General features: G+C 40.3%; 1 protein-coding gene across 1 annotated transcript in view; it reads left to right on the forward strand.

The window, feature by feature from the left end:
* Positions 1-489: 489 nt before the first annotated feature.
* Positions 490-18864, forward strand: part of LRRC52 (leucine rich repeat containing 52) — a 46062-nt gene continuing 27687 nt past the window's right edge. Inside the window, exon 1 of the mRNA XM_027868354.1 lies at positions 490-1108. Within this exon, the coding sequence (XP_027724155.1) occupies positions 490-1108 (619 nt within the window). The remainder of the gene's footprint in view (positions 1109-18864) is intronic.

Consider the following 18864-nt stretch of genomic DNA (forward strand, 5'->3'; position numbering starts at 1 on the left):
CCCCAGCCGGGTGCCCCAGCTGCACAGGGGAGAATTCTTTTTCCCATAGCCAAGCTCTGTTTTGCAGCTGCTGACATCATAAAGGTGTCACCTGGCAACCACAGTGGCATGCGGTTCTGCCCTGGCTCCCCTTCACTTGCAAACTTAGAGAAAGGGTGAATAATGCTCAAGCAGCCAAGTGGGCCAAGTGCCAGGAGGCAGTGTGAGTGAGCGATCTGAAGGGCTCCCAAACAGAGGACTGTGCAGCATCAGGCCTCGCATCTCAACTTCTGCTCTGTTGCCCTGTAATGGAAAAATTGCTTGCACAAAGATAGAATGTTATAGTCCTTTCAGCTCTCTCTCCCCACTCGCCTCCCTCCCTTTACCCTTCTCACCTCACCATCCTCCCTGCCCCCCACACACACAGACACACACACACACACACACACACACTTGCCTGCATTCAGCTCAGACAGCAAGGTGGGACAAAGGTAGCCACAACAACTTATTATGTCCTTTGCGACAGGCCATTGGCCCTGGTGGTTGCTGTTCTCCTGCGGCATGATATCGGTTGCTGGGAATGAAGTTTGTCCAAAAAAATGTACCTGCAGGTTACTAGAGGTGATTTGCTCTGGCCTGATGGAGTATCCCCTTGATATGCCAATGACCACTCGGCAACTCGTGCTGAAAGGAAACAATATCACCTTCTTGCCAGCCGTAAACCTAGGTCTCCTGAATGACCTCGTCTACCTAGATTGTACATTCAACCAAATCACAGAGATCATGGATTTCACCTTCATCGGAGTCTACAAACTCATCTACCTTGACCTCAGTTTCAACAACATCAGTCACATCTCCCCATATGGTTTCAGCATGCTCCACAATCTGGTGATCCTAAATATTTCCAACAACCCCCACCTCACAGAGATCGATAAATACACCTTCGCCAACAACACCGCCCTGAGACACCTGGATCTGAGCAACACGGCTTTGGAATTCCTGGATGCCCAGACCATTCACCACCTGTTTAATCTCAAGACTCTGCATTTGGAAGGAAACCCCTGGCACTGTGACTGTCTGTTAGTGGACTTGGCTGTCTACTTAATAGTGACAAACATTGACTACCCAGGTAAGGGGGACGGGTGGGGCCTGGGCAAAGGGAGGAGAGGAGGCAATACCAAAACAGGAGGTGGGCTGGGCTAGGATACAGGGAAAAAAAAGAGAGACAGTAAGAATGGAAGGAAATTGGGGGTAGCTTTATTTTGAAATATTTCTCAGCTTGTTGAGATGTTATCTGCTATTAAAGTTTTAAATTGCATAGATGTTTGGGACACCTTGTCTATTCTGCAAAGCTCACATGTGGACTTTCATTTGCAGACTTCAGGGGGACAAAAAGCCCAAAATGTAATTCTTTTCTCTTCTACCAGAATGTGAGCTTTTTGTGAATAGGGACTGTTTCATTGGCTCATAATGTCTGGCTCATAGTAGGAGATTTTTAAATGCTTGTTGAAGTGCAAAATCTTTCCCCTGAAAACCTTCACTGAGAGTCCAGTCTGCACAGCAGATAGGAAATAGCCCAAATTCACAAGTAGACAAAAGAGAATTTCCTTCTACCTCAACTAGAAATTTCCTTAATTTACTTTTATTCAAGTCAATAAGCATTTATTGAGCATCTGCTGTATGCCAGGCATTGTGATCATTGCTCAGAAATTTGCATTTGCCATATGGCAATGCCAGACTTCAGAGCGGCTAGTAAAAAATCAAATAGAAGAATAGCATTGGGAGGTTGAATTGAAATGGGAAGAAATAAAGATATGGCATGAGTTTTCAGTCTTCTTTATTTGGGGGTTAAGTTTTTCAGGGATATGTAGTCAGGGTGAATGCCACCTGGAGTTCAACCATCCAAAGGAAAGACGAAATTAGAGAAATGGATTTGAAACAAGGGAGGGAGAACAGTTTGGGGGACCGAAAGATGAACTAATGGGTCATCAAGGGGGCAGGAGGTAGGGGAATGTGGTAGAGAATGGACCAAGGAAAAAGTTGGTTAGTGCATTTTGAAGCTTAAATGAAATATAAGCAAGTAAATACAAGGAAGAGTAAATGAATTAAGTTAGAAATAGGAATATTATTGTCTGTAGACGTGTTCAACACCCTCCACTGCAGAGACCAGGGTCCCTAACTGGTAGATTATGAGGTCTCACATGGAAGTTCTCCAAGCTGATTGCTACTGCCATGGCCCCTTCTCCACCAAAGTCTGTTGGGAGTACCAAGTGTGAAGAAAACAAAATGGTAGCTTGCATTGCAGGCCCTCTCTCTTTCTGTTCATGATTCTCCTGTCACATTTCCCCACCTCCCTACCATATAAACCCAAATCTCTTCTACTCTAGTCTTTCACTGCTGGCCCTACCTCCGTAATGACATCAGCAGCATAGGAGAAGGCATGTTTAGTTTGCTCGGGTGAACTAGGTGTGCCCAGATGTGATAACCAACCTGGCCCATACTCTTATTGGAATAGGAGGTCAGATTTCAATAATCATTTTAAGGTTTGAAAAGTGGTTTCCCCCATAACAACCATTTGAGATAGCAGACAAAAATATCACCATTTTAGAGATAAGAAAACTGAGGCTCGGGAAGATTGTATGATGATCACAGAGCTAGTGTTAGGGTAGAGGTTTGAAACCAGATGTCCTAACTTTAGCATCTTTCCAAATTACACACTGTTTCCCAAGTGACAGTAACCCCTTATGAAGAAAATACTTTCAGCATGGTGTAGCAGGTAGAATGAGCTGGACCTAGAGTTGGGAAGGCAAGGATTTGAAATCCTGTTCAAATATTCACCAGCTTTATGACCCCAGGCAAGGCACTTAACCACTCTTAGTCTCACTTTCCTCACCTGTAAAATGGGGAGTGGGGGTCATAATATCATCTACCTCACAGAGTTGTTGTGAGGATAATTTATTTTAAGTGTTTTTGAAAACCTTAAAAAACACCATACAAAAGTTAACTCTTTTTTTACTGTTGTTTTTCATTGCCTCTTTGCCACTTCAGACCTCCCCCTGGGCTGCTAAGAAAACACTGTTGAAAATATTTGCACCAATCTACATGAATATTTTACTAAGTTAAGTTTTCAGTAAGCCACATATGGCAATTTGAAGGTATACTGAAATAGTTTGGGACCCTAAGGACAGCCATTAAAGAGTGGGGGGAGGACAAGTGACCCTCCCAGTCTTTGAAGGTTTTCTTCAACAGTAAAGAATAAATAGCCCTTAGGAAATGTTTGCCAGACATCTCAACTGGAACAGTTAAGATGCCGCTCAGTAGAAGCAATTTCACCGAAGTAATTGTTTTGCCTTACCTGGTGCCAATGCAAATTCTGAGTCACCTTGGGTAAGTCACCTTATTTCCCCATACATTTGCTCTATTCTAAAGGCCCAAAAGATGATAATCACAATGCCTTCTCTTTTTGTGATTGATAATAAAGTTCTCTGAAGACGATTCAGTATAAATCTTATTTGTGTATTTAATTTCTTTCTTTTAATACTAAGCTTAAAAATGTGACAGTGAGAAAAAGAGTTACTCCCTTTTTATGAGGTAATACCATCAAATATCATAGGATTGTAGATCTAGAAAATCTAAGTCATTAGACCTTGAAGGGATCTTAGAGGCAGTTAGTCCATTACTAGTGAGGAAACTGAAGTTAAATTAGGTTGAGTGACTTGCCCAAGGCCAAAGGAGGTGGCAGATGTGGGGTTTTAACCCTTATCCTCAACCTCCAAATCCATTGCTGTTGCCACTGGACTGTCCTGAAACACTTCCATTCTGTTACACATTTGAATTCAATCTATCATGAGATTAAAGTTCCAAAGAATCTTCCAACTCACTTTGTAAAATTTTCTCATAGCCCAGAGAAATGAAAGAGGTAGTGGTCTGACTTCAGGCTCTCACATCTAGAAAGTAGCCAATCTCCACGAGAGATCAAGTTTCTCCAGTTTTGAATCCAGCATTCTTTCTAATACACAGTTCCACAGACTGAAGCTATGGATGTGGGAGATAGGAAATCAAGGTGATCTATTCTTTAAACAAGACACTTCATCTCCCCAGAAATCCTGCCTTTCCCAATCTCCCTCTTTTGTTGCACCCATGCATTGGCCATTTTGACTGAATTGATTGAGTCCTTTTGGAAGCAGCAACCAGTTTTGCTGCCTTTTTCATTGGAGTGATATAATTGATATGTGTCCTCTGACCCATCCATAGGCAGCCTAGGTGGTCTAGAACAAGAATTCATCATGTCAACATATGGGTATTTGTTGAGGAGAATGGAGAGGAAATAATAGAGGCAGCTAAGTGGCATAGTAGATAGAGCATTGGGTTTAGAGTCAGGAAGACCTGAGTTCAAATCAAGCCTTCAATCTCACATAAGCTGTGTGACTTTGACAAAGTCACTTATCTTCAGTTTGCCTCAGCTTTGCCTCAACTGTAAAATGGGAATAATAACAATACCTACCTTCTAGGGTTGATGTGAGGATCAAAAGAGGTACTATTTGTAAAGTGCTTAGTACAGTGCCTGGCACATAGTAATTGCTATGTAAATGTTTTTATTAATATTATTATTATTATTATATAAGAAAGAGAGGAAACCTTCCCAAATAATTTGAATTACTGAAGCCTATGTGGTTGGTGAGACTTTCATACCTACAAGACTGACTTCTTTCTCTTTTTTTTTTTCTCTCTCTCTGTCTCTCTTACCATCTCTCTTCTGGATTATACTCCACTGTTTCAGGCCACAGAAGATCTGTAGGTTATGTAAATATGACACTTATTTTGCTCCAGTTAACTAGTGGCTCCTTCAAAGTGGAAGTGAATCCCAAGCCAAGCATGAACACTCCTTTTCCTCTTGAAGGGAATAGAAGGAAATAAGCATTTGTATAGTGCCTGCCTTTGGGGCAGCTAGGTGGCACAGTGATAGAGTCCTGGGCCTGGAATCAGGAAGATATGAGTTCAAATTCAGCCTCACACACACACACACATATTAGCTGTATGACCCTAGGCAAGTCACTTAACCCTGTTGGCTTCAGTTTCCTCATCTGAAAAATGAGCTAGAGAAGGAAATGGCAAACCACTCCAGTATCTTTGCCAAGAAAACCCCAAATGGAATCACAAAGTATCAGAAACAACTGGACAAAAACAACCCCCTTGAATTAGCAATGTTGCCATATAACATACAAACATAATGTAGCAGAAACATGGCAGTGACTCTGAAGCCAGAAGACCTGAGGTTCAAGTCCCAAATCTCCCACTTTTTAATCAGAAGATGCCCCAAAACGAACTTTCCATCCTTTACAATCCTTTACTTAGAACTTCCTTAGGACTTTACATCCTTTACTTAGGACTAGTTCTGAGGAACAAAACAGAATATGTCATTGATCCACTTGCTTTGGTTAGTACAGGGGATACCTCAACTTTCCAAATGGAGCCAAATTAAAAGGTAGCTGTTCACACCACAAAAGAAACTTGACCTCAAGGTCCCTTTGAATAACGTTCTTCTCTGACATATGCCAAATGATTCTACTTATAAAAATTCTGTTTACATACAACTTCTCAGGGATAAATTTTACTGCACAAAGAGAAGCATGTCTGTAATATACTAAATACTAGGTGGGATGCTGATGTGTGCCAGATGATGAGAAAGCAGGGCTATAGCCCCAATCAACATTCAAGTAGTTTAAAAAAACAGACCAATAGATTCAGTTTCATTTTTGGCCTGGGTCAGCATGTAGAAGGAAAATATCCTGGCCCTAACTGTCTTTTTCCAGTCATTGATTCTATTTGAAAAAGATAAGGTAAATTAATCTCCTCCTGTGATATCTAATATTTCCTAAGAAGATAAGGTCAAATACAGATGACTCACCATGGTATTCATTATTATGATAAAAATAACTTATATTTGTGTGGCACTTTACAGCCTCCATCTCATTTGGTGTCCATGACAGTTTTGTAAGGTAAGCTATACAAGGATATTTCTGCCACCAAAGTGCTCTCAAAATCTCAATGGTTTTTAGCACAAGTTAACCCCTACAAATCATTAGTGATCATAAATCCCATTTTCTAGAGAAGTAAGTTGAGGGCCCAAAAAAAGCAATTTGTTTAATATAATGCAGGTAGGTGGTAACCAAGCTGCCACGTCCAATTATGTTGTGTCAACTAGATATTTAAGGCCAGGGCTATTTCTCTCCTGTTAAGAACTGCTAAGACTTATGTTTGGGAATTTCTGAGATTAAGGTTTTATAGTCACTGAAATCCATCTTAATCTTCACACATGTAGCATAATTCTCAGTTGCAGTCACTGAATTAGACCCCTATCTTTTATCTGCACACTTGCATAGAAGCAAGTATGATATGGTAGGAAAAGTACAGAATCCTCCCCTCAAAAGGTCTAGATTCCAGATTTAGCTTTTGCAGAATCACAAACCCTCAAGTCAAGTCAACAAGTCTGTACTAAGCACCTACTATGTGCCAGGCATTGTGCTAAGCACTGAAAGGGATCACAGAATCAATTAGTCCAAAATATTCCAGAATAAGAAATCCCTCTCCACCTATCAGACAAGTAATCATCCAGTCTTTGCTTGAAGACTTCCATTGATTGGATGCCATGACCTCTGTTCCATTTGTGGAGAGCCCAAATTTTCAGAAAGTTTTTCCTTAGTTTTCACCCACTCTACCTCCTTTGTGAAGTCCTCTGAGACCAAACATGAGGCTTCCGTGTGACAGTCAATCCAACAAGCATTTCTTAATTGCAAGGCACTGCGCTAAGAGCCCAAGGTAAAAAGATAAAATGAACAACAGTCTCTTCCTTCACTGAGCTAACACTCTCCCAGGGGAATACAACAGATAAATATATACATGACAATGGTAAGAGAGAGAAAGACACCTAGGGGATCAGGAAAGACATTCTTTGACAGGTGTACTGGATGTGAGCTAAGCTGAGCCTTGAAGGAAACTAGGCATCCTAAGTGGTGATGGCGAGCAGACAGTGAATTCTAGGCATGTGGAATAGACCATGCAAAGGCATGGGGATAGGAGTTCGAATGCAAAAAATCAACCAATTTGCCTGGAAATTAGAGTACAAAAGGAAATAATATAAAGTGAGTCTAGAAATATAGGTGGAGTCAGATTGTGGAGGGCTTTAAATGCTAAACTGAGAGATTTCCAAGTGCTTCAATTACTTAAAGATAGTTATGTCATCTCTAAGTCTTTTCTTCTGTAGGCTAAAAATCCCCTAATCCTTCCTCTCTCTTTATATGGCATGATCTCAAGGCCATCGCATCTTGGTTGTCTTTTTATGGACAACTCTCTAGTTCTTTGAAAATGGTGGCAATATTCTAGTTGTGGTCTAACCAAAGGAGCTCTCCCACCAACTAGCTATGTGACTGATGAGCTGTATAGACCAGCTGGTGATAGAGCTCCCCTGGAAAAACTAGGGCTCAGTTCTACTGTAAACCAGATGGCTTCTACTTCTAACTAGTTGTTTGTCCTTAGCTTCTCTGGTTTTCTTTTACTTTACCTATAAAATGACAGAGTTGGACTTAAAAAAAATGTCTCTTTGGGTTTCATTCTTGTGCAAACATTCTGTGATCCCCAAACCCAGACAATAATAACTAACATTCATATAACACCTTAAGGTTGATAAAGTACTTCAAAAATGTTTTCTCATTTGATCCTCCCAACAACTGGGTGCTATTATTTTTCCTATTTTACAGTTGATGAAACTAAAGTTAAGTGACTTACCCAGAATGGCACTGACTGAGGCCAGATATGAATTCAAATCTTCCTGACGTTAGGCTTAGTCTCTGTGTATATGAAGCCACCTATAAGTCTTGGAAAGACTTTCATCAAGCCATATGGCCAGTGAATCCCTACCTCAATATTTCTGAGTCCAAATAAGATAATCAGCTGTCATAGCATCATAAACTTAGAGCTGGACAGGAGAACCTAAGAGATCACCTATCCCAACTCCCTGAGTTTACTTGGAGGAAATTGAGTAGGGCACACCAAAGGAAGACATACAAAGTAAATAGCAAAAAAAGATTTGAACCCAGGTCAAAGTTCTAACTAATATGGCTGAGTGGGAGAAGTGGTGAACCTAGGGAAAGAGTCCATGAATCCAATTGTCACAAAACAATGTGTATGAACATATTTATCTTTAACCATCTGATAGAGCTGTCCCCTTCTCTTTACTCACATAGCCAACTGTCCTAGCTCAGATCCTCCTCTTTAGGATATTTTAACAGTCTTTTTGGTCTCACTGCTACCAGCCAATAATCTCTAACTCATCATCTACCAAGCTACTAAATTAATATCTTTTTTTGGTGAGGCAATGAGGGTTAAGTGACTTGCCCAGGGTCACACAGCTAGTAAGTATCAAGTGTCGGAGGTCACATTTGAACTCAGGTCCTCCTGACTCCAAGACTGGAGCTCTATCCACTGCGCCACCTAGCTGTCCCTACTAAATTAATATTTGCAAAACACTGATGGAACTATGTCTTTCCTCAACTCAAGAATCTTCAATGGCTCCCTATTGCCTCTAGGATGAACAACAAACTCCTCAGGCTGGAGAGGTAGCTAGGTGCTACAGTGGATAGAGTGCTGGACTTGAAGTTAGGTAGACCTGAGTTCAAATTCTGCCTCAGACACTTACTAGCTATGTAACTCTGGTCAAATCACTTCACCTCAATTTCCTCATCTGTAAAATAGGGATAATAAAGCAACTGCCTCTCAGGGTTGTTGTGAAGATTAAAGGTGATACATGTGAAGCATTTTTCAAACCTTAAAGTGCAATATAAATGCTAGTCCTTCATGCCTACTTTTTTGGAATTTCTAGACTTTCTGGTTTCCACCTTTCCAGGTTTATTTCACATTATTCCCTTGTATACATTCTATGTTCCATCCAAAAGGTCTATTAGCTTTTAGATGAATTCAACAAGCCATCTCCCATCTCCATGTCCTCCATACTTGGAAGGCATTCTCTCTTCACTCTCACTTCTTAGAATCCATAGCTGCCTTTGAAGCTCAAGTGAGTGTCACCTCCTACGTGATGCCCTTCCTTCTCCACCCGGTCCCTTATGCCCTCCTCCTTCTGAAATTATCGGTGTGCGTATTATATTCTGAACATAAGATTCTTGAAAATAGGGAGAGACTTGCTTTTTATCTTTGCGTGTTTTACGCCTGCAGCACTAGGTGGCACATTGGGTAGAGTGCTAGACCTGGAGGCAAGAAAACCCGAGTTCAAATGTGGCCTCACTTACTAGCTGTGTGACCCTGGACAAGTCACTTTACCCTGTTGACCTCAGTTCCTCATCTGTAAAATGAGCCAGAGAAGAAAATGGCAAACCACTTCAAAATCTTTGCCAAGGAAACCCCAAATGGGGTCACAAAGAGTTGGACATGACTAATTGACTAAACAATAACAATCCTATTAGGAACCTGAGGTTCAGAAGAGTTATAACTTACCTATAAGATCATAAGTCTAAAGGTGGAAGAGACCTCAAAAAAATTTTAACTACCTCCATTTTACAGGTGAGGAAACTGAGGCCCAAGAAAATCATTTGAGTTGCCCAACACCACATAAGTAAATAAATGTCGGAGATGGGATTTGAACCTAGGTCATCTGACTCCAAAACCAGTACTCTTTGCACCATACAACGCTGCTTCTACGTAACTTGCCTACAATCATACAGCTAATATGTATCAGAAACAGAAATCAAACCTCGGGCCTCTTGACGTTACTTCTAGTTCTATTCCTAACTACAAATTAATTCTGAAAATCTCAACATTAGGATAATTGTGGTCACTATCAGCAACAATCATCATCCCACCTTGAATACAAACTTAAACAGAATAAGGATGAAGCTGAAATGAACTCTTTTTTTCATGGCTCTTCATAGCCATGAAAATTGACCTGAAGCAAACATGACACCTGGCAGAACCCATCTGCTCTCTCTGAGTGGTCATCCTTGAGCTGTCTGAGTTTACCTGCCTAGCAAGAAAAATATTCCTAAGACTTTGGGCCCTGTAGTTGGGATGCTAAGCAGACCTCATCATCGTTGCTACTCTAGGACTGCCTTAGTAGATGGCTGCCTAGGGGATAATTTGGAGTCTCTGCTAATTCCATATTCTATGACTTCTTTGAAGACCCCTGATTCCCCAAAACTCTTCCATGTCTTTGGAATTGATTATGTAACATGGGAGACATTGGCACAGGACCACTCCACATGGCATGCCCTCATCAGAAAAGGTGCTGTGCTCCATGAGGGAAACAGAATTGAAACAGCTCAAAAGAAATGGAAGATGCACAAATTTAGAGAATCCACCCCAAATGTTCACATGGACTATTTGTGCCCGACCTGTGGTAGAACATTCCAAGCTCATATGGGTCTGATTAGCCACAGTTGGACACACTAAAATTTGACTCTCATAGTGATATCATTTTGGTCTTCTTCAAGAACAAAGGACAACCAACCAATCATTAGCATTTTATTCTTCAAGGTTAAAGGGTTGTCCTATCTAAATTCAAATACACCTAGAGGGGATAATACATCAAAACACATAAAAGACAGTGCAAGATAGCAGAGATTATTGGATCTGCAGTCCAGAGGACCTGAGATCAAAACCCAGTTCTGCTATCTTAAGCAAGACATTTATCCTTCCTGTGCCTCAGTTTTGTTGACTATAAAATGAGATTAGGCTATATGACCTCCACAGTTCCTTTCAGCCCTACATCTATGATCCTATGATCATTACTTATTAATAAGCCTATGCAAATTATTTCATAAGATCCTTTCAGAGAAGAGACTTTGATGGCAAAGAGGTATGAAGCATAGGACACAGTCTGTTAGGGGAAACCTAGAGGTGGTAATCCATAGGACAGCCTTAGGGCACTGATGAGTTGTGAAGGTGATATGCTGGCCAAGTAAAATGAGTACTGACAGGGGGGTAGGAGAGGGCGAAAGGTGAATATTGCCAAGTTCCAACCCTGCATGCCAATAACAAAATCCTCCACAATAAAGTAGTAATGCTATTATTAGTAACTAAGAATTTGTTCAAGAGGCAGTCTGTGAATAGCATAAGAACTGGCTTTAGAGCCAGGAAAACTTGGGTTCAAATCCTGCCTCTGACACATACTAGCTATATGGTCATGGACAAGTCACTTAACCTCTCAGTGCCCTGTACTCTGTGGCTTGTAAGTTATAGATGAGTTGCTGATCTGTGTCAAGGGGGGAAGTTTCTATACAGGAGCTCTTCATATCAATGAACTCATAGGTTTGAACCTGTGGCCAATATTTATGGTTAATATTTTACCTAGGGTATAGCAATGGGGTCATCACCTGACTATGCCAACCTTGAATAAGGGATGAAACAGAATAAGAATAAAGCAAAAATGTTCCTTTTTTCTCTACCAGGAGAAGAGCTTCCCTAGTCCCCTAGTGTATATAGCTCATCTTGTCTCATAGCTGATTGGTGATAAAGCTACCATGGCCCCCTTGGTCAAAAATGAGCTCATGTAATTCCGATTCAGAGTGAAGGAGAACTTAGACTCGCAAAATCTATGCCATCTTACCAACCTAAAAAGGTGTAAGGCATCACAGAACCTTATGGAACCACCTATAAGGTACAGGGTAGGAAGAAAAGGGATGTGAGTCTCTTTGGTGAAGTGAATGCTCACATTAGTGAAATCACTAATTTTTCGGTATGGAATCCAAATCCTATTTAATTCAACAAGCATTTAGTAAGTACCAACTGTATGCAAAGCACTGTACTAGGCAATGGGGATAAAAAGACAGTAAGATACCCAGTTGGAGTTGACCTATGGACAGTTGGCCAATCATCAATAAATAAATCATTCAATTTATTAAGAGTCTACTATGGGTCAAGCACTGTACTAACCACTGGGGTACAAAAAAGGCAAAAAACTCAAGAGGCTCATGATCTAATGTGGAAAACAACTTGCCAAAAAAAACTATGTTCCAATAAGTCACAGGGAAAACTGAAGATAATCAATAAAGGGAAAAAATACAATTAAGGGGGATTGATTGGGAAAAGCTTCCTGCAGAAGGTTGGATTTTACCTGGGACTTGAAGGAAGCCAGGGAAGCAAAGATGAAGAAGGGGAGAATTCCAGGCGTGGGGGACAACCAGTGAAAATGTCCAGTCAGGTGATGAAATGTCTTGTTTGAAAAGCAGCAAGGAGGTCAGTGTCACTTTATCTCAGGGTACATGGGTGAGTATAAGGTGAAAGGACACTAGAAAGGTGGGGCAGGGGAGATGATGAAAGGCTTTAAATACTAAACAAAGGATTTTATATGTGATCCTAGAGGCAATAAAGAGCTGCTGGAGTTTATTGAGTAGAGGAATGACACAGGCAGACTTGTGCTTTAGAAGGAACATCACTTTATTAGCTAAGTGGATGGTAGACTCAAATAGGGAGAGAATTGTGGCAGAAAAACCAACCAGCAGACTTTGCAGTCCAAGTATGAGGTGATAAGGACTTGAACTACGGTGGTGGCTATGTCAGAGGAGACAGGTAGCCATGTACCAGAGACGTTACAAAGATAAAATCAACAGGCTTTGACAACAGATCAGATTGGGGGAGAGGTGTGAGAGAGAGTGAAGAACCTAGGATGACACCTGGGTTGTGAGCTGCAGGTACTGGGAGGATGGTGGTGTCTTCAACAGTACTAGTGAAGCTTCGAAGAAAGCAAAGCTTGGGGTGTGGAGACATGATTTCATTTTTAGCAATGTAGGACTGAAGCTTAAGAGAAAAAAATAGGACTGGATGCATAGATCTGGGATTAACCAGCATTGAGATGCTCGCTGAATCCGGGGTAGCTGATAACGTGCTCAAGAGAGAGGATAATATGGCCCATGTGAAAAGTTGTTTGCTGGGACCATTTTCTTCCAACATAAGTGCACAGTGTTTAACAAGCATTATTGAAACTCAGCACTGCCTTATATAGCCAGTACAATATTATCACACATCTGTTCCTATGGAATTTTGCCTTAGAATTGTTCTCTACTTACTTCACATATTTATGTCTTGTCTCAATCCCACTCTCATTTGGATTGTTTGTGTTTAAAGAAAAACGTAATGTAGTCATGCAGTTTAGTAGTTATTGAGTCACAGGAGCTAATGGTCAAAGTTTCATACTTATTCAGACATAGGCACAAATATTCCTCATTAGGAGAGTCTTACTTCAGGTGGTTTATTAAACAGCAATGTTAGATTTTGTTCCAATTCATCCACTCTTTGGACCATTCTTTATCTGAAAGGGATACGAAAAAAAGTAAATCAATTGTCACCACAATTCCTGAAATGGGGAGAGAGACTGTGAAGGGAAGATAATATTCAGGTCAACTGATGAACCCGTCCAAAACTTGACCCCAGGAGAAATGTTGACCATGGTGTCAATTGAACATGTCTTAGAGCTTCCCACAATTGTATTAGCTCTAATACTTGGAGGCACCAAAGGGTTCAAGAATTAGTTCAGTACTTTGCATTTTTGTAGCTTAGCCAAGACATTTTTATGATTATATAAGAGAAGAAAATTAGACCATGGAAATGAGAACAGGTCTCACAGTCATGTTCTCCAACCAAATGGAGAATGGATAGGCAATTTATAGTCTTACAACTGAGTTGAGAAGACAAAAAGTAAATTATGGTTGTACAGAGTTGAGAGATGAATGAGAGGGCAGGGCATATAGTACAGGGCAATTATGGGGCAGAGAAGTACAAGTTATGAGATTGGTTATGGTCAGCAGGACACAGTCATGATTGGAACATCCTACAAATAAAAAGTCCAAGTTGAATAGGTGTTTTCCATTGTCCTCACTAGGCACAGCACTCTTTCCATTGCGAATGCATTTCCCCATAGTCTATTCATGTCACCTATAGCTAGACTTATGGGTGACACCACAGTTGTTTTGAAGCATTTGACCAACCTCTAGTGGGATGCCAACTCTGTCATCTAGTGTATTAGCTATCTCTTCCACTAGATCCCACTAGAATCATAACAAAATACAATAGAAAAGTGCTATTTCCACAAAATAGCTTTTTCTGCCCATGATATTCACCGGGCAGAGTTTTAGAATTAGAAAAGGCTTTGAAGATAATCTAGCCCTGGGCCCTTCTTTTAAATATGAGCAAACTGAGGGCCAGAGGAGCAGAATGACTTTTCCAAAGTTCCCTAGCTTGTTCACAGCAGTCAAAACATGTCTCACCCCACTCCCAACCACCACATCAAATGTATTTGAAAATCCCCAGAAGAGCCTACTTCTGATCTTCCTTTGAAATATAGATAAATCTTAGAATAGTTCCTCTTGTGAACAAAGGCCAACTATTAACTTCTGTGTACAATTCTGCCTTTTCTTATAATTCCCAAAAGAGAAAAAAGAAATGAAAAGGGAGATGTAGAATAGGAGGGAGCCCTTGTCTAATCATGAAATAATACAAAGAATCTTGGAACTGGAAGAGATTGGAGAAGTCATCTGTTTTAAACCCTGACATGAAATTAGGAACACCCCCTCTACAACATTCTCAACAAATGGTTATCAAGTCTCACCACTGATGCTATCTTACTAGGAAGCTTATTCCACCATTTCTTAGGGAATTCTTCCTTAAAATGAGCTCAATTTCACCCTATGACTTCCATCCACTGGTTCCAGTTCTTAACTGTACCCTCACTGAAGCCCTGGGATCCTTTTTTTTCTTTTCCAATTAACTCTCTTATCACCCTCCCCACAGCAGGTGTTCCCACCTTCTCTTCTGTACTCATCTACACCACCCTGTCCTCCAACTCAGAGGAAGACAGCCTTATGCTTCATTTAAAAATGGAAGCCATTCATCATGCATTTCCTCTTCTCCCCTATTCTATACTTTAAAACATTTCAATGACGTCCTCCATTCTCTTCTCCGTTGTTCCAGTTTCTTACAAAACAGTGGCCTTTCTTCTTGCCAAGGCTAACCCCTTTGTTTGTTTTATTGTTCCCATATCTATTGAAATGGCATTTACCCCATTCAAACATCATCCTCTCATCTTTGACCTCTCCCTATCTATGGGTTCCCACTGTCTGACACATAGGAAGTACTTATCAAAAACTTGTTGATATGACTTGACTAAACACATATCTAATTCTCCCTGACCCATAAAAAAACCTTCACTTGACTCTACGATCCCATCAAGCTTATTATCCTATGTACTCTTATATTTTTTCAAAAAAGGATCATAGCTCTAGATAGCTCTAACAGAGCTGAAAGGGACCTTCAAAGACATCTAGTTCAAATCCCTCACATGACAGATGAGAATACATCAGCTAACCTTCACATGGCATAGCTTTCAATCCTTTGACTAAAATGGTCATCCTCCTCTGCATATGCTCCCAAAAAAGTGCTATCTAGTCATACATCCCCCATCCTTTGTTTGTGTAGCTGATTCTTTGAATCCAAGTTGAAAAGGTTATATTTATTCCTTTTACAATTCAACTTACTGCTTCAGCCTACTGTTTCAGCCTGTTTAAACCTTTCTTGATCCCAACTCTGTCATCTAGTGTATTAGCTATCTCTTCCAGCTTTGTGTTATCTGTCATTCAATTCAACTAACATTTATTAAAAATAAAGCACAACCTTAGGAGGAGATGTAGAAACAGGTTATAGCTTAAACCAGAATCTCAATTTAAGCATGCCAAGTCATTTTGAAACTGCCCAACAGAACAATCAAAGATAGAGACCTGAGGTCAGTTGGACCTCAATAAGTTCATGTCAGGGCTTAATCCTTTGATCCAATTCAGTCTACTTTCTCCATCTTATTCTCAAAGAAACCATAAATGAATAAAGTCAAATTTTCTTTCAAATCTTTTGCTGAAATCTCAACATACAGCAGTCTCCTGACCTACCCGAAGAAGTACAGCACAGTGGAAAGATATAAGTTCGAATCTTGGCTCTGACACTTACTAGTTATATGACTGTACATGAGTCATTTACCCTCTCTTGGTCTCAGTATCTTCTTATGTATAATAGAGAAAATAATATTTACATGCCTTCCAAATAAGGTTGCTGTTAAGAATTTTGCCAACCTTAAAGCACTAAATGAATGTCAGTCAATAAGTACTTATTAAACATTTGTATTGTGTCAGGAAATATGTTAAGCACTGAAGTCCAGGGATAGAGTTCAAGGGGTCCATGAATTTGGATAGCTTATATATATATATATATATATATATATATATTTGATATATTCACTCACCTTGAACCAAAATATAGCATTTCCTTTAATTATTTAAAAACCTTATTTTGAGAGGGTTCTGTAGGTTCTACCAGACTGCCAAAGGGGTTCATGACATGTTAAAAGGTTAATAACCCTTCATTTAGAGCTATTGAGTGATTGCCATATTAGCCATGTCAAAAAGGAAAATGAAGTTAATCTGGCATAACTCGCTATGATCCTATGTTGGCTCACAGTGAAGTATGCTTCCTTTTTTGAAGTGCTCATTAATTATTTCATATGTCCAAGAGTTGTATGTCTCCTTTTTGAGACAGTCATCTCTGGTCTTACATTTTCTGTGATCACCAAAGCAGCTAGGTGGTGAAGTGGATGGGGTGTGGGGCCTGGAGTCAGGAAAACTCCTTTTCCTGAATTCAAAATTGGCCTCAGACACTTAATAGCCGTGTGACCCTGCACTAGTCTTTCTTAGCTCTATTTGCCTCAATTTACTCATCTGTAAAATGAGCTGGAGAAAGAAATGGCAAACCACTCTAGTATCTCTGCCATGAAAACCCCAAATGGGGTCATGAAGAGTCAGACATGACTGAAAAATGATTTAACAACAATCCTGGCTCTGCACAGTTCCTCAGAGTTCATCAGCAGTGGTTCAGCAATCTCACTGGTGCCTTTCTTCAGCTCTCTGTATTGTAATTCACTTGGGCCAGGAGAGCTGAACTCATTTAGAGTTGCTAGGTATTTTCTTACTATCTCCTCCTCTATCTTTGGCTCCAATTCTCTCTTAACCATGTTTGTCCTACCCTTTCTAATTTAAAGATCATTCACCTTGACTGAGAAGATGGAATCAAAACGGTGCTGAGAAATTTCACTTTCTCCATGTTTGTTATTCATCTGCCCCAAGCAGCTGACCTAACCCCTCCAGAATCTTCTGCTTGTCCTAAACATAGCTTTAAGAAGTTACTAATTTTTTTCACAAGCCTCAGCTCATCCTGGGCTTTAGCCCTCTTAGCACTATACTTAAAAGTCCCCTACCATTTTTCAAATATTCTTCCTTGGTCATGGGCTCCTTCCTCCACACATCTCTTCCACTCCACTTTTCCTTTTTCTGCCCATGTCTTTTTGAATCTGAGCCTGTCCAAGATTTTTTCCTTGATCCCTGGTGCCCACCCTTTCTGCCCAGTTCATTTTTGAATCTGAGCTGATCAGAGAAATTCCAATGAAGTAATATTGGTCTCTTCAGATATCTCCATCCATCTTTTCTTCTTCATTGGGACTATTCATGGTTGCATTCTGTTTTGTTGTTGTTTGTTTTTGTGGGAGGCAACAAGGTTAAGTGACTTGCCCAGGGTCACACAGTGAATTCCATTTTTTAAAGTCTTCCATTGTTCTTCATCCATTTTCCCCTTGCAGGTATTTGCATATGACATCATACCTCTTTTTTCTTTGAAATCTGCTATCCTAAAGATAGAAGGGAATAAATATTTATTAAAGCATCTACTGTGTGCCAGCCATTGTGCTAAGCACTTTAAAAATATTATCTAATTTTATACTCACAAAAACCCTGGGAGATAGGTGCTATTGCATTATCCCCAGACTTAACATTCACTGGATGTCCAAGTATTCCATTTTACTCCTGCTAAATTTCATCATTTCTCAAACCTCCTTTTGGCTTTGAATTCTCTTTGATCTCTCGTCCTTATCGAATTGTTCAAGGTTTGCAGAATCTCAGAGTTGACAGGGGCATCAGAAGTCATCTAGTTCAACCTGTTCCTAATCAAGAATCCCCTCTATATAATACCCATCTATTCTTTGTTTGAACATCTCCAATATGGAAGAACCTAGTCTTCCTGGCTCTATGCACTACACCACCTATCTGCCCTATACAATTGGTTACCCATATATAACCAGCTTACTCTCTTCCTCCAATTCAGATCTAGACTTAGTTCATTATTAATTTGAAGTGCAATACAGGCTCAAGATAGAGGAACTGATGTGCTGGCCCAATAGGCTGCTCATCCAACTGCATGGCATAATCTTGGACAACCATTTTTCATCCATTTGGTTTTTCTATGTGGATTGCTATAGTCTGGATGCTTTTGAATGGTCTTGTATCTCATTGAGGTGGTCCTGTAATAATCTCAGGCTTGATGCAATCAGTACAATGTAATCAGCAAACAGGTGCAAACAGTGGACCTTATCATCTATAGAGAACCCCTCTTTCCTCTCAACTTGGCACAGGACACCCTCCATGACAGTGGTACCTGCCATTCTCTGTTCATATTTATTTTTCAATGTCAGGATCTAGTCAAGGTCTAGAACTGGAACAGAGTTAGAGATCATCTAATCCAACCCTGTCATTTTGTGGATGAGGTAACTAAGGCCCAGAGGGGGCTAGCTGACTTGCCCCTAGTCACAAAGTCAGTTAAGTGTCAGAGCTGGGATTTAACTCAGGTTCGGTGACCTCAAATTCAGCATTCTAACCACTGTACTATACTGCCTCCCTGTAGATGGAGTATCATTTAAGAAAATGGGAGTTAATATTAATATTACCTACCTTACAGTCTTACAGAGCTGTTGTTTAAACCTTAATCTGTCAGTCTTAGTGTTCTCTCTCTCTC

This window comes from Vombatus ursinus, unplaced genomic scaffold (genome assembly GCF_900497805.2).
Source record: "Vombatus ursinus unplaced genomic scaffold, bare-nosed wombat genome assembly UNPS02014789.1, whole genome shotgun sequence".
Lineage (NCBI taxonomy): Eukaryota > Metazoa > Chordata > Mammalia > Diprotodontia > Vombatidae > Vombatus > Vombatus ursinus.